The 13,726-nt window shown below is 43.6% G+C and overlaps 1 protein-coding gene across 2 annotated transcripts; it reads left to right on the top strand.

The window, feature by feature from the left end:
• Positions 1–5,488: 5,488 nt before the first annotated feature.
• On the top strand, positions 5,489–13,481 carry LOC120641867. Of its 2 annotated transcripts, XM_039918173.1 has the most exons (20): positions 5,489–5,732; positions 5,850–5,938; positions 6,650–6,756; positions 6,846–6,900; positions 7,171–7,259; positions 7,422–7,488; positions 7,567–7,629; positions 7,760–7,930; positions 8,038–8,131; positions 8,226–8,305; positions 8,408–8,480; positions 8,566–8,609; positions 8,743–8,810; positions 9,148–9,233; positions 9,318–9,475; positions 9,560–10,868; positions 11,473–11,762; positions 11,861–12,079; positions 12,165–12,321; positions 12,800–13,481. In XM_039918173.1, the coding sequence occupies exons 1-20, from the start codon at positions 5,621–5,623 to the stop codon at positions 13,105–13,107; spliced, it is 3,639 nt and encodes a 1,212-aa protein (XP_039774107.1). In that variant the 5' UTR covers positions 5,489–5,620; the 3' UTR covers positions 13,108–13,481. The 2 variants fall into 2 exon arrangements, with proteins under 2 accessions (XP_039774107.1, XP_039774108.1); XM_039918174.1 differs by lacking the exons at positions 5,489–5,732; positions 5,850–5,938 and having other exon boundaries at positions 6,657–6,756; positions 6,896–6,900; positions 12,800–13,400.
• Positions 13,482–13,726: the final 245 nt, after the last annotated feature.

Here is a 13,726-nt window from a genome sequence, read left to right as displayed (position 1 = left end):
TATTACAGGGTTCTGACAGAGACCGTAGAAACCAAATGCATGATCCTGTCCACCCAAAGCCGATGAAAATCTAGCTTGAGCATAATAGCTTTCAAGTAACTCCACTCCACACGATCATACGCCTTCTTCATATCCAGCTTAAGAGCACAAAAACGATTGTCCCGAGCTTTCTTTTGTTTCATAAAGTGCATACACTCATAAGCTGTAATTATGTTGTCTGTAATCAGACGTCCTGGCACAAAGGCAGACTGTTCCTCAGATATAATCTCCGACAAGATGAGTTTAAGTCTGTTGGCCATCACTTTCGACGCAATCTTGTAAATCACATTACACAGGCTTATAGGCCTAAACTGGCCAAGCTCCTCTGGACTGTCAACCTTCGGGATCAAAACGATGCATGTGTTGTTAATTACTGCTGGGTCATCCTCTCCCTTTAGAACCCAAAGTACAACTTCTGATATCTCACCACCGCACAGCTCCCAATTGCGTTGGAAGAAGTGTGCCGGTAGCCCATCCGGACCCGGCGCCTTAGTAGGAGACATCTGGAAAAGAGCTGTCTTTACTTCCTCCTTCTCAAAAGGCTTCATCAGCTGCTCGTTCATGGCTACTGTGACCTTGGCCGGCACTGTTGACAGCACACTTTCCATGTCCTCTATCCCTTCAGACGTATAGAGATCCTTATAGAAAGCCGACACTAGAGCGCCCATCTCCACTTCATTTTCTGTGATCTCGCCGTCGGGCCTCCTGAGTTTTATAATTTGATTTCTCCTCCTCCTCTAGCTTGCACGGAGATGGAAAACCGTGTGTTTTTGTCACCTTCAGCCAGCCACATAATTCGGGAATGTTGTTTCCACATAATTTTCTCCCGATGATTTAATTCAACTATCCTCTCCTATACCTTGATTTCTGCATGCGATGGGCCAACACGCATGGTGTCCGCACGTAGCTGCTCTAGTTCCGCATATAGGTTCTTCAGTTCCCGTCTAACATTGCCAAAAGAATTGACGCTCCACTCACTGAGACTGCCAGATACCGATGCCAGTTTTTCCTGCAGCTCCTTCACAGTACGGGCTTCCCCCGCATCGAGCCAAGTCCTCGCAAGCATGGAAAAGAATTGATCATGGGCTTCCCATATCATCTCGTACCTGAACATTTTCTTCTTCTTTCTCCCCTTACGACCTGAAACCTGCTGCCATCTTAGCATGATAGGATCATGGTCGGACGCTGCAGCAGTAAGATGGGTTACTCTCGCCATCGGAAATCTCGTACACCAGTCAGTTGTTGTCAGGGCACGATGAAGCCGAACTTGATAGTAGGAACCTCCCGCAACTTTTTTCTCAAAAGTCCAGTTGCGTCCTTCAAAGCCTAGGTCATAGAGACCACAGACATCCACCATCTCTCTAAAACCAGCAATCTGAGCGTGACTCCTCTCTTGAACTCCATCATGTTCGGATCTATGCAACACTTCATTGAAGTCACCCATGCAGACCCATGGTAGTGGCGATGAAGCTTTAATAAACTTCAACATATCCCATGTTTTGTGGCGTTCAGCAATTTGAGCTTCGCCATAAACACATGTAAATCTCCATGGCTCACCCCCGTTTTCAGAAATAATTGAATCAATGTGATACTGAAAAAACGGTAAAATTTCTACCTTAGTATTCTTGTTCCAGTACAAGCCAAGCCCTTCACTGCGACCTGAGTAGCTAACAGCAAAAGCATTATCATAGTCTAAAGTACCTTTCAAACCTTCCACCCGTGCTTTATTTACTTGGGTTTCAACGACACATAGCACGGTAGGGGCAAACTTTTTCGCAATTTCGCGAAGCTCCTTCACTGTCGCCGCGTTGCCTAAGCCACGACAGTTCCACGTGATGCAACTCATTGCACCTGGCGGTCTTCCTTCGCGGAGTCCGCCAATTTCTTTTTCTTGTCATCGTCAACTTGCTTTTCCTGCTTCTTCCTGTCCCTTGGCGAGATTTCCTTCTTCCCCAGCGATTTCGACGATTCCGCTGCCATGGTTCCACCCATCCTCGGAAGCGCAATCCTAACTGTCACCCTGCCAAGGCTGGAAAACCGATCAGATCAGTCCCTTTATCAGCCCGAACAGGAGGCAGGAAGGGGATAGCATTCAGAGGTCAAGGTGTCAAGATCCTCCGCCGGCGATGAATTGCCGTCGGAGTCGCCAGACCCTAGTTTCCTAGGTCTTGCAATGTGCATCAAGAAAAGTCTTTTTCTGTTCGTCGAGTTTGCCGGCGGAGGGATCATGGCCAAAGTGGCTTTTCTCGCTGGGCTTAATTCGAGCTCGTACGGTGCGGCGTTGCTGGGCTTTCCTGGGCTTAAATCGTAATCTAACAATGATTAAAGCCTAATTGGCTGTCAGAGTTGACTATCCCTGCGTCGCGACCGGAGCCCGGGCCAGCGGTTGAGTCGTACCGGAGCCCGGAGGTGCTCGCTTTGGCACCAGCAACGTGTCGTCCTGCCTGCGCACCGGCAGGTTCCCGGTGCATAGGATTCGTCGAAAGCTGAAAGCGGCTGTCGTTGCATGCATAGGATTCTTGTTCTTCTTGGCCCGTTTTGGCAAGGCACCTGCTGAAAGCTGCTCTGAAACCGTCCGCTGTCTGTCTGCTGGTCCGATCGGCTGATGACATGACGTGTGTTGCGAATGTGATGCGTGATGGATGATGATGCCATGGAGCGTGCAAAGGACAGTGAAGGACATACAGCGGTTTGAATGAACTCACAGCTAAGACAAATCGCCACTATTTTTTACGGATCTTCTCTGTTCAGCTCCGATCCATAAGAGATGGGATGATGGCCTACGCCTACAGAAAGGTTAGCCTGAACCACACTGCAAAGTAACCTGGCCTTCTTTGATGAGATACTGGTACTTCCAATCTACCCTGGAATAATGACTGGTACTTCCAATACCAACCAGATGGTCCTTGTGACCTTGTCCTCGCACACTCATAAAAACTACCCGAATCCCTGGCTGCAGCTCTCCATGGAACTTCCTGACTCAACCCTGAGCTGACGATGAACATGCAGTCGAACACAGGCAGCACTGTTTGCTTAGTATAAGCCGATCATTGCGATTCATGTTTCCACTAATAATCAAATTCATCCTCAGCCTCGAGAGTTTAACTAGTGGGAATAAACTTTTTGTGTCATCGTGTCTCCATCTCACGTGCTGCAGCTGCAGGCCACCACTCCCTGGTCCCATGCATCCAAGCCAAGAAGCCATGGCTGGCTGCATGGGTTCCCACTGGGGAGCAAACAGGGGCGGGCCCAGAATTTTGAACATGGGTATTCAAAATCTCAATGGGTAAAAGTTTTTTTTTGCAACCTAAACCTTTATTTTTGGCCGGTATCCACTAAAAAAATATTAGCCTGCATAATTTATTATAGCATCGAATAGTTCAAATTGAGTAATTATATAATATATGAAACTACTACCAATTATATCCAGAAAGTTTTTTCTTCTGCTGTGTTGACCAATAAACGAGTCGAAAATCTTATCTAAATTTTACAATGACAACAAACATAAAAAGGAAGAAATGAAGAAGAGCAAATCTTATTAATCATTTCTTTTGTTTTCTTTTCATGAAGATAACCCTGGCTACTGCCCTTGCAACAGTGGCGGAGCTACGGCTTGTTATCGGGGTCCGCCGACCCCCACAAATTTTGAGGAAATCAGTGCAAATTACTGTAGCTAGCTGTTAATGACCCCATCCTCTTCTACATAAGACCCCGGTGCTCTCGTGATCTAGCTTCGCCCCTGCCTTGCAAAACTACTAGAAAACCAAACAAAAAACTTGCAACCAAGGTGGACCACAATCATGAAGAACTGACTAATAAGCTACTTAATAATAAGAGAAAGAGAACCACTTGAATTATCATGCTGGCTGCCTGGCTCACTCGCAGCTCGTGGCTTTGGTGCCGCCGACCACCGCGGAGCTGCAGAGCCCCCACGGGCCTAGCGCGCGCTCGCTGCTCGGCTGCCGCTAGCCCCGCGGAGGTGCGTAGCCCCTGCGAGCCTAGCGCGTGCTGCTTTGCTGCCGCCGGCCCACAGAGGTGTGAATCCCTTGCTGGCTGCGCACGCGTGCGCCATGAAGCTCTCCACACTCGGCTGCTGCCAGCCTGCCACCCACCGCGGAGGCGCGGAGCCCTGGTGGTGGTGGGGCCTAGTGCGTGGACGTGCTGGAGTTGCTCGGACTCCACCGGCCGCGCACTGCGCTGGGAGCGCTCGAGTTGATCGTGGGGTAGAATTGGGCCATTGGGCCGTCGGTTAGGGGTAAGGGAAGGTGGGATAGTATCATTTTTGGGCCGAAGGAGAGAAGGAGGTTGATTTTTCGATTTTTGAATATATACACATGTTATATACTATATGTATAAATTTTTCTTACCAAAATAATGGGTATTCAACTGAATACCCTTGAATTGAGTTGGACCCGCCCCTGGGAGCAAACGTCCAGATCTGCCTGCCCATCTGTCGGCGTCGCAACAGCGGTGACAGTAGCAGCAAGAACGAACGATAAATAATTCCAAGTGATTAATTAACCTAAGCAGTAACTAACCAGCCCTCGGACAGCTCGGTTTCGTCCTTGATGGACGAGCAGGAGATCCGGCTCCCCTCGCGGGTTCCGAGGCCGATCGATTCAGCTTTGCCGCGAGCTGAAGCTTCGTGCAGAGCCAGCGACTGACAGTGCTGCCTGGACTGGACTGATGCGTGCATGGTTCCTTCGTCCTTGCAATTGCGTCGGAATTAACTTACTTTTAATTGAAGGTTCCAGTAACTTTTCTGCTGCTGGTTAGGTTTGTTTTGTAGCAGCTGGTACAAAGTAACATGGTCAGCCATGGGTTTTGTTGAATAGGGTTGAGAGTGATGGGATTTAAAATGAACCCGGTGGGAAAAGTGGTTTGTGGAAAGGTACGAGTGGCGACAGTAAGATCATGAGGCCAAGGTGTATCTGTCGGTTGAGTGAATCTATACCTTTGCTCATTTCGTCAGCTAATTAAACTAGTAACTAATTCTTTCTAGAAAAAAAAACTAGCAACTAATTCTCTACAAAAAGAACCCCTTTTCAAGTTATAATCTACTAATTGCACATTGTTTGATCTAATTGACATCCAAATTGTTCTAACGAAATACTTCTGCTGTTGCTTAACTACTTGTATTTCCTGAAAAGATGCGTTGCAAATTTGCAATGTAAACCAATCTACCTCATCAATTACAAACAAAAATGAAAAAAAGTGTGGTATCCAAGTACACAATACCAACCTTAGTCTGTACCCAAAATAGATCCCCAAGTAAAGGATCAAACCGATGCAAATGTCCCAGTGACACTCTTACACCAAGAAGGAAAAAAAGAAGGGAAAAAGAATAAAAAAAAGCTTAAACCAAAAGGAGTCTCAGTCCCAGACCTAAAAGGGCCCACCATCTCTTCTCACATCCCTCCACCGGACCACCCCTCCACCTCCTCCCTCTACCTCTCTTTCTCCATCTCGCCGGAATCTCACCTCCGATCCGGCGGCGCGCCACCACCGACACCGGGCAAACCGTCCCCGCCGCCGCTCCGCCCCACGGGAACCGTCCGGGGCACTCTGGTAGCCGGGGAAGATGGAGTCGATCATAGCGCGGGCACTGGAGTACACGCTCAAGTACTGGCTCAAGTCCTTCTCCCGCGACCAGTTCAAGCTCCAGGGCCGCACCGCGCAGCTCTCTAACCTCGGTAGGAACCCTAGTCCCATCTAAAGTCTTCACCTCGGGTGCTGATTTCATTGGGTTTTCTCTTTTCTGATTCCGGTGCTGAGTTTTTGGTTCCGGGTGTGATTTGGCGGGGTCCCAGATATCAATGGCGATGCGCTGCACGCGAGCTTGGGGCTGCCTCCGGCGCTCACCGTCGACACCGCGCGCGTCGGGAAGCTGCAGATCACGGTAAGATGCCTCCACCTTCCGCTCGTAACTTTGTGTATTTCAGCTGCCTTACTATTTTCCCTGGGGCCTTATGGGCCGCATTGGTGGTAGATTTTTGACCATGCTGCTCCCAAGTTGCCCAAGTTTGATGTATTCGCGTAATTTTTGTTATAACTCTACTTGTGCTCGTGGGCAGTAGAAAACAGCAATTGTGCGTGGTGCAGTTGTGACGTTGCCTGTCGTTGTGATAGATAATCTTCGTGGTGGAGAAAATTAGAGCTGTATCTCAGTGCTTATGTTATAATGATGATTTCATGAAGTTCTTTGTTGTATTAAATTTGACCCGTCATGTTAAATTTTCTGAGTTTGCTCAGCACTTGTGTTAATTTTTCTGAGTTTGCTCAGCACTTGTGTTAAATTTTCTGAGTTTCCTCAGCACTTGTGTTAAATGTGCTGAGTTTGCTTGGCACTTGTGTTAAATTTGCTGCACTTATGTTAATTTTGAAAAGTTGTCAGAATTATGGAATTTACAGTTGGAAGGGAGGGAGTTTGGTGAGTTTCTTGTCTGGATATTGTCGAAATAGTGGCCAGTAGGTCGTCTTTGCTAGATTTGGACCCTTACGCTCAAATGGCAGCGAAGCCTGAGTTTGAAGTCAACAATAGCCTGGTAGTATGCTTAATAACCTTGCATTTCTTACTGTTGGTAACGGGATCGTATGTTTATCACTGCAGTTACCATCTGTATCAAATGTACAAGTGGAGCCTATTGTGGTGAACATTGACAAGCTTGATCTCGTGCTTGTAGAGAAGGACGATTCTGAAAATCTCAGCCCTAGCAGGTAATTTTCATTTCTATATGTTGCGATCTAGTGCCAATGTCTGACAGTTCAGTAATTTTAGTTCTTTCTGTTATTTCCAACCCTTTTAGCACTGCATCATCTCCATCATCAACTAAAAGCAGTGGGTATGGCTATGCAGATAAGGTATGTTTTCTTGCACTTGTTGTTTAGCGCACACACACATTCCAAAAGTTTACGCAGATAATTATCAATATTCTGATGTTTGCTCTGTGATGACTGTAATGCCAATTCCATGATGGCTGAATTTAAACTTATCCATTTTCTCTGTGATCTGATATATTCTTCTCTGCTCTTCTGCCCTGTTTTAGAGTATGGATAACTTTGTTGAAGCAATACATATTTTATGCAAGAACTGAACTAGGAATGGGGTTTGATCTTCTATATTGGGCTTAGATTGCAGATGGAATGACAGTACAAGTAGGTATTGTGAACCTGCTCCTAGAAACACATGGAGGGTCTCGCCGACGGGGAGATGCAACATGGTATTTACTAATATTTGACTATTTGAGCACCTTTGGAGTTCAATTTAGCATGAGTCATTTGCAAACTCAGACCTTGGTTGTTTATCTCATCCACCCCTCCCCCAACTTCGCTGCAATTTTTTGTGCCTGGAAAAAGGAACACTAATCGCTTCTAACTATCAGGTCACCACCGCTAGCAGCTATCACATTTCGTGATCTTGTACTGTACACAACAAATGAAAAATGGCAGGTACTCATTCTGATTTCAAATTATAATTATTTAATAAATGGTATTATGGCATTGCCTGATTTTAATGAATGTTTATAGGTAGTGAACTTGAAAGAAGCAAGGGATTTCTCCAACAACAAAGGATTCATTTATGTTTTCAAGGTTTGATGTTCCCTACTTGTTTCCAGAAGATTAGTGCCTGCTTTTTACTGTTTCCTGATCTATCACAAACTGAAACTTTCAAAGTCATAAAGGACTTCTGATATCACATATATTTTCTTAAAATTCACAGAAACTGGAATGGCAATCACTGTCAGTTGATCTATTACCTCATCCTGACATGTTCACCGATGCAAGATTTAACTCTTCTAGCAGTCAAGATAATAAACGAGATGATGATGGTGCAAAACGGATGTTCTTTGGTGGTGAAAGATTTTTGGAAGGAATATCTGGGGAGGCTAATGTGAGAGCTTTGAGTTTTGGAACATTTTGTGTAAAATTCATTAATTTGTTCGTTTATGTTGAACTTCCCTTTTCCTGTGCTTCTTGACACGTTGATTTGAACTTCAGATCACGGTTCAACGGACAGAACAAAATAATCCACTTGGGCTTGAGGTTCAACTGCATATTACCGAAGCTGTCTGTCCTGCGTTAAGTGAGCCTGGTAATCATTTCCTGTCCGTGAAGCTTGACCACTCTCTTTATTACTTCAATTTCTGTTTGCAAAATTTCTCAATTCTAAAAAATATTTTTGACAGGCTTACGAGCCTTTCTTCGGTTCATGACTGGGGTATCTGTGTGCCTAAACAGGGGCGATGTGGATCCAAAAGCTCAGCAGGTTTACCTTCTCTTCTCTGTACTTTTGATATTGTGGTGCATGCAGTAAGGTGTATACATGTTTCAATTGTATCCTTATTACCTTTTATTATTTCTTGACCAGCTTGCAGAAGCAGCAGGATCTTCCTTGGTTTCCATTATTGTAGATCACATATTCCTCTGCATTAAAGATACTGGTCAGTAGTAGTGCCAAATAATTTCAAATGTGTCACTTTTAGTCCTGCTATAATGACTTGTTTATCAAATCTTTTGTACCAACAGAGTTTCAACTTGAACTTCTGATGCAGTCTTTGTTCTTCTCACGGGTAATTTCCTCTGGCTGCCATTGTTATTTTGTAGTATGATTTGGTCACTGCTAATAGAGTCTGCTGATGATATGATAGATTTGGATGTTTGACCTCTTAGAGGATTTATAATGAGTTTTTCTTTATATTAAAGGCGAGCGTTTCAGATGGGGAGTGTTCGAAGAGCTTGTCTTGCATAAACGTTGGTGGGCTGTTTCTGAGGTACTATGTCTGTCTCTGGTACTAGTGACTCTTCATCATATCTAAACTATCAATGGCATTAAACAAACATCTTTTGGATTATGCACTATTAATGCTGAGATTACTCAGGGTGCATGCAATGCTGAATACAGGATAGTGGGACTGTTCATGCCAAAAGCATTAAATGGCATAAAACCATCATATTGTATCACTTGGGTTACTCAAGGTTCATACCATGTCGAAAATAGGGTACTTTAAAATTTGACATGAATTAAGTAAGGGAATTTGTGATCTAGCTGAGTTATAGAAAGTATCGAAAAACCTTTGCTGGGCCTCATGTATGGATATGTTGCTGCAGAGACACCTTCTCTCGCCCTCCGTGCACATTGATACAGCCATCTATGCAAGCAGTTTCACAAGAGCCCCTGCCTGTGCCTGACTTTGGTGACTTAACTATTTATAATTCTTCTGCCAGATTAGATATCCATAAATATTGTTGAGTCTGATCTCAATGTTTGATTCTATCAGGTCAAAATTTTTGCCCTCCAATCTATCCATTCGGGAATCAGCTATTAGAATTTGCTGCCGGGGTTCCTTTGTTTTCTTTCTATTGTCTTCAGATCACACCTTCTCCATCACCTCCAAAGTTTGCTTCAAAAACTGTGATCACATGCCAGCCTCTTACGGTTTGTCTCCTTCATGTATGCAGTGAAGTTTGTTTCTTTAGCATTTTCTGCTTAAAAATATTTCTTGTGCTTCTTCATTCTTAGGTAACCCTCCAGGAGCAGTCCTGCTTAAGGATTGCATCGTTCTTGGCTGATGGAGTTATGCCTAACCGCAATACTGTTTTGCCTGATTCTTCAATCAGCAGTCTGTCATTTTCCCTTAAAGAGTTTGATCTCTCCGTTCCATTAGACTCTGAGGAAATCACAAGGTGCAGCGGAACCAAGAACACGTGTCCTCAATCATCATTTTCAGGTGCACGACTTCATGTGGAAGACCTATACTTCTGCCAGTCACCATCAGCAAAATGTTCATTGCTAAACCTTGATAGGGATCCAGCTTGCTTCCTTCTCTGGGAATATCAACCTGTTGATGCAAGTCAAATGAAGTGGGCTACTAGGGCTTCTCGTTTAAGCCTCTCGCTCGAAACTTCTAGCACTTCAAATGGACAGAGAGCAGCTAGGGACTCCTCTGCAAATTTGTGGAAATGTATTGAACTAGATGACATCCGATTTGAGGCAGCTATGGTTACCGCAGACGGTAGCCCTTTGTTGGATGTGCCACCCCCCGAGGGTGTTGTAAGGATTGGTGTTGCTTTCCAACAGTTTACGTCCAATACCTCAGTGGAACAGTTGTTTTTTGTCCTAGGTTTCTATACTTACTTTGGTCAAGTTGCAGAGCGTATTTCAAAGGTCAGCAAAGGTAGCAAGTCTGGGGTGACCAAATCCTCGGCTGACAAATTTGAGAATAAATTGCCAAGTGATACAGCTGTGAGCTTAACTATGAACAACCTCCAGCTCAATTTCTTGGAATCTTTGTCGGCACATGACATAAATATGCCCTTGGTTCAATTTGGGGGAGAGGATCTGTTCGTAAAAGTTTCTCATCGCACACTAGGTGGTGCCTTTGCGGTCACTACTAATTTGTTGTGGAGAACTGTCTCTGTGAACTGTTTGGAGGGAGAGAGTTCTATGATTTATGAGAATGGCATTGCAGTGACTGGCGAACAAAACATTGTGGTGCATGAAAATGGGCATCCCAAGATGAGAGCAGTCTTTTGGGTTGATCATCGGAGCAAACAACAGGATAAAGAAGCTCAATTTATTGATATAAACATCACTCACGTAATGCCTTATGACATGCGAGATATGGAATGCCATAGCTTGAATGTTTCAGCTAAGGTATCTGGTGTTCGTCTTGGAGGTGGAATGACTTATACCGAGTCTTTACTGCATCGGTTTGGTATCCTGGGGCCTGATGGCGGTCCAGGGGAAGGCCTCTTGAGGGGATTAAAGGATTTATCTTCTGGCCCACTTGCAAAACTATTCAAATCGTCGCATCTCACCGAGGAGGAAAGTAAGTGTCCACAACTGTCATTTGATTTGTTACTTCAAGAAACTATGTTCGTGTGCTGGAGAATTGATTGTTTGTGCTCAGTTGCGAGATTTGAGATGTGATATATGAGATAGGTATATCCAGCATTCCTTAGGTACCCAGGATAGTTCTAACCACATAATTTAGCACGACCTGATATTAACTTCTCTCCACATTATGGTTGTGTTTACAACAACAACAACAACAACAACATAGCCTTTTTTCCCAAGCAAGTTGGGGTAGGCTAGAGATGAAACCCGACTTGCTTGGGAAAAAAAGGCTATGTTGTTGTTGTTGTTGTAAACACAACCATAATGTAAATTTATAAAATACATGGTTCTCAGATCAATAATCATTGTTCATTTCCACCATCCATGACTTGTCTCCTTTGCATCTCAAGCCAGATATGGATTTCTTTTTAACTATAACATGCTCAAGTTCAAGTAACTGTTACAGTTGAAATAGTGTATGAGGAAAAATACTTTATTCCTTATTTGAGATGCAGAGCAAGTTCTCAAGTTTTTGTTTTGCTGCTTTTCTAGTTCCATTAATCATTAGTTTCTCTTCTTTTCCCCCAAAATTACAGATGAAAGGTCCAAAGTTGATGATGTCAATTCAAAGTTCGATCTCGGGGTGCCAGATGATCTTGATGTGTCAGTTGAGCTTCGAAATTGGCTATTTGCACTTGAAGGAACGGAAGAAGTTGGAGATTGTTTTACTCCAACTCGTGGAGGTGATCGTATCAGTCGAGAAGAAAAATGTTGGCATTCAACCTTCAGGAATTTACATGTCTCTGGAAAGAGCAGTAACCGGTTTAACTTGGGAGACACAGGAAAGGCATCACCCAAAAGGGCATTTCCTGTGGATCGCTTTAAGGTACCTGACTGTCATGCCTCTGGATTTCAGTTTGGATTTCAGTTTGGCATTCCTTTAGGCTTTAAGCTTTTCAATTGTTTGATACTCTGTACCTGCAGGCTGGAATTGAAGGTTTGCAGGCAATAAAACCTCGCCTGAGAGATCAACGCTCTGGAAAAGGAACATCATATAATCATCAAATAGGCAGTGGATTTAATAATGCAAGTTCTGTTGGGGACCATGGTGTTGATGTTGAAGCTACCATGGTCATTGGTGAAGATGAGATTGAGGGTGCCAAGTGGACAATGGATAATGTTAAGTTTTCTGTCAAAGAACCGGTATGAACACATTTCGATTAATTGTCTAAAACTGTTGCAAATTTTAATATGCTTCCTGAGCAATTTTATTCATTTGAGAGCACAGATCGAGGCAGTTGCAACGAAAGAAGAACTAGAGCACCTCGCCATGCTTTGCAGATCTGAAGCTGATGCGATGGGGAGGATAACTGCTGGAATTCTTCGCCTCCTTAAGCTTGACAAATCTCTTGGGCAGGGAACTATAGAACAACTTCGTAACCTAGGTATGGATCTCCCCACAATTTATTTGAATTACAACTCTTGTAAGTGCTCTGGGATTTCTAGGGGTTTTGGCACCTTTTGCCTTGTCATAATTGTTCACAATTGAATTGAGATTGGGCAGCTAGATGCAATTGCATTTATCATGGACAACTATTCTTATTCTTTAGTTCCTTGTAGGTCCATCTGATTTTTTTAAAATGCTTAATACAGTTTTGCAAGATTGACAGAACTTAGATTATTAGAACATTTACAGGACATGATTTCTCCTGCCAAAAAGTAACCTTGATATTGCACAATTAGAAGGTTTCTACTAAGTATGTAGTGCGCAGGCAAGTTCCGGTTTCATGGTTGTTAGTGCTGTAGGGTTCTCATAATATTTATTATTTCTGTTCTTTCATTCCCTTTCACTTGACTAAAAAAAAAGCTTTGGAAGCCATTTCTAGTGGATTCAAATGTCTTTACGATGTTGTGCCATGACAGGAAGTGGAGGCATGGATAATATCTTTAGCCCCAGGAGGCTCAGCAGGCAGAACAGTTTTGGCAGCATCGGCACTCCTAGGACTCCAACTATGCAAGTGATTGCAGATGTTATGGGATCGAAAAACACACTAGAAGCAACCATTTCTTCATTTCAAGTTGAAATTTCTGAATCCAAGGCTAAATGTGCGGCAATGATTTCCCAGGCAAGCAACACGGAAGATCAGAGCTGCACTGAGGATATCATGATGCTGAATGAAAAGCTAGAGAGCATGCAATCTTTGGTGACACGGTTGAGAACTTTGATCTGAGTTGTACATGGTTTCTTTTTTTGTGTACAGTACACAAGATGGTTATCCAATCTTGGAGGTGGCCACTGCTGCACTTCCTGGTGGCTGATTCAGTTATTCTTTTGTGTACATTTATATATGTTCCTTTGGGTTGGGGTGTATAAAGAGGGGGTGGAATAATGGGTTGATAGGCAGCAGGAAGAAAATTTTGTAGGCAACTGGAACGAGGATGTGTAGCACTTCATCATGATCAAATTGGTCATTAGGGAGAGTGCAGTTGTCATTTGTATCATTGTATATGTATAATGTGATCAGAGACCGTTGGCGTACAATCAATTTGTATGTTTAATGTTTTGGTGTCAAAAGAGTTCAACACCAAACAACTAAAGATCAAACAACACTTACGTCTTCCTTGATACAAGAATGGTGTTCCTACAATCAGAAAAGGCTCCATCTACGATGTTAACATTTGATATTATAATGTCAACATTATGAACATCAAATGATAAACATATGTTAAATTGTTGAAATATCCTCCACAAAGTGTTAAATTAAGCACTTAAATTTTTGGAAGGTACATATTTATTAAATAATAAATTAATTTCTTGAATCATATTTTTCTTTCAAGCTGTGAATGAGT

This window comes from Panicum virgatum, chromosome 7K (assembly GCF_016808335.1).
Source record: "Panicum virgatum strain AP13 chromosome 7K, P.virgatum_v5, whole genome shotgun sequence".
Lineage (NCBI taxonomy): Eukaryota > Viridiplantae > Streptophyta > Magnoliopsida > Poales > Poaceae > Panicum > Panicum virgatum.
This window is presented reverse-complemented; position numbering and strand designations above follow the sequence as displayed.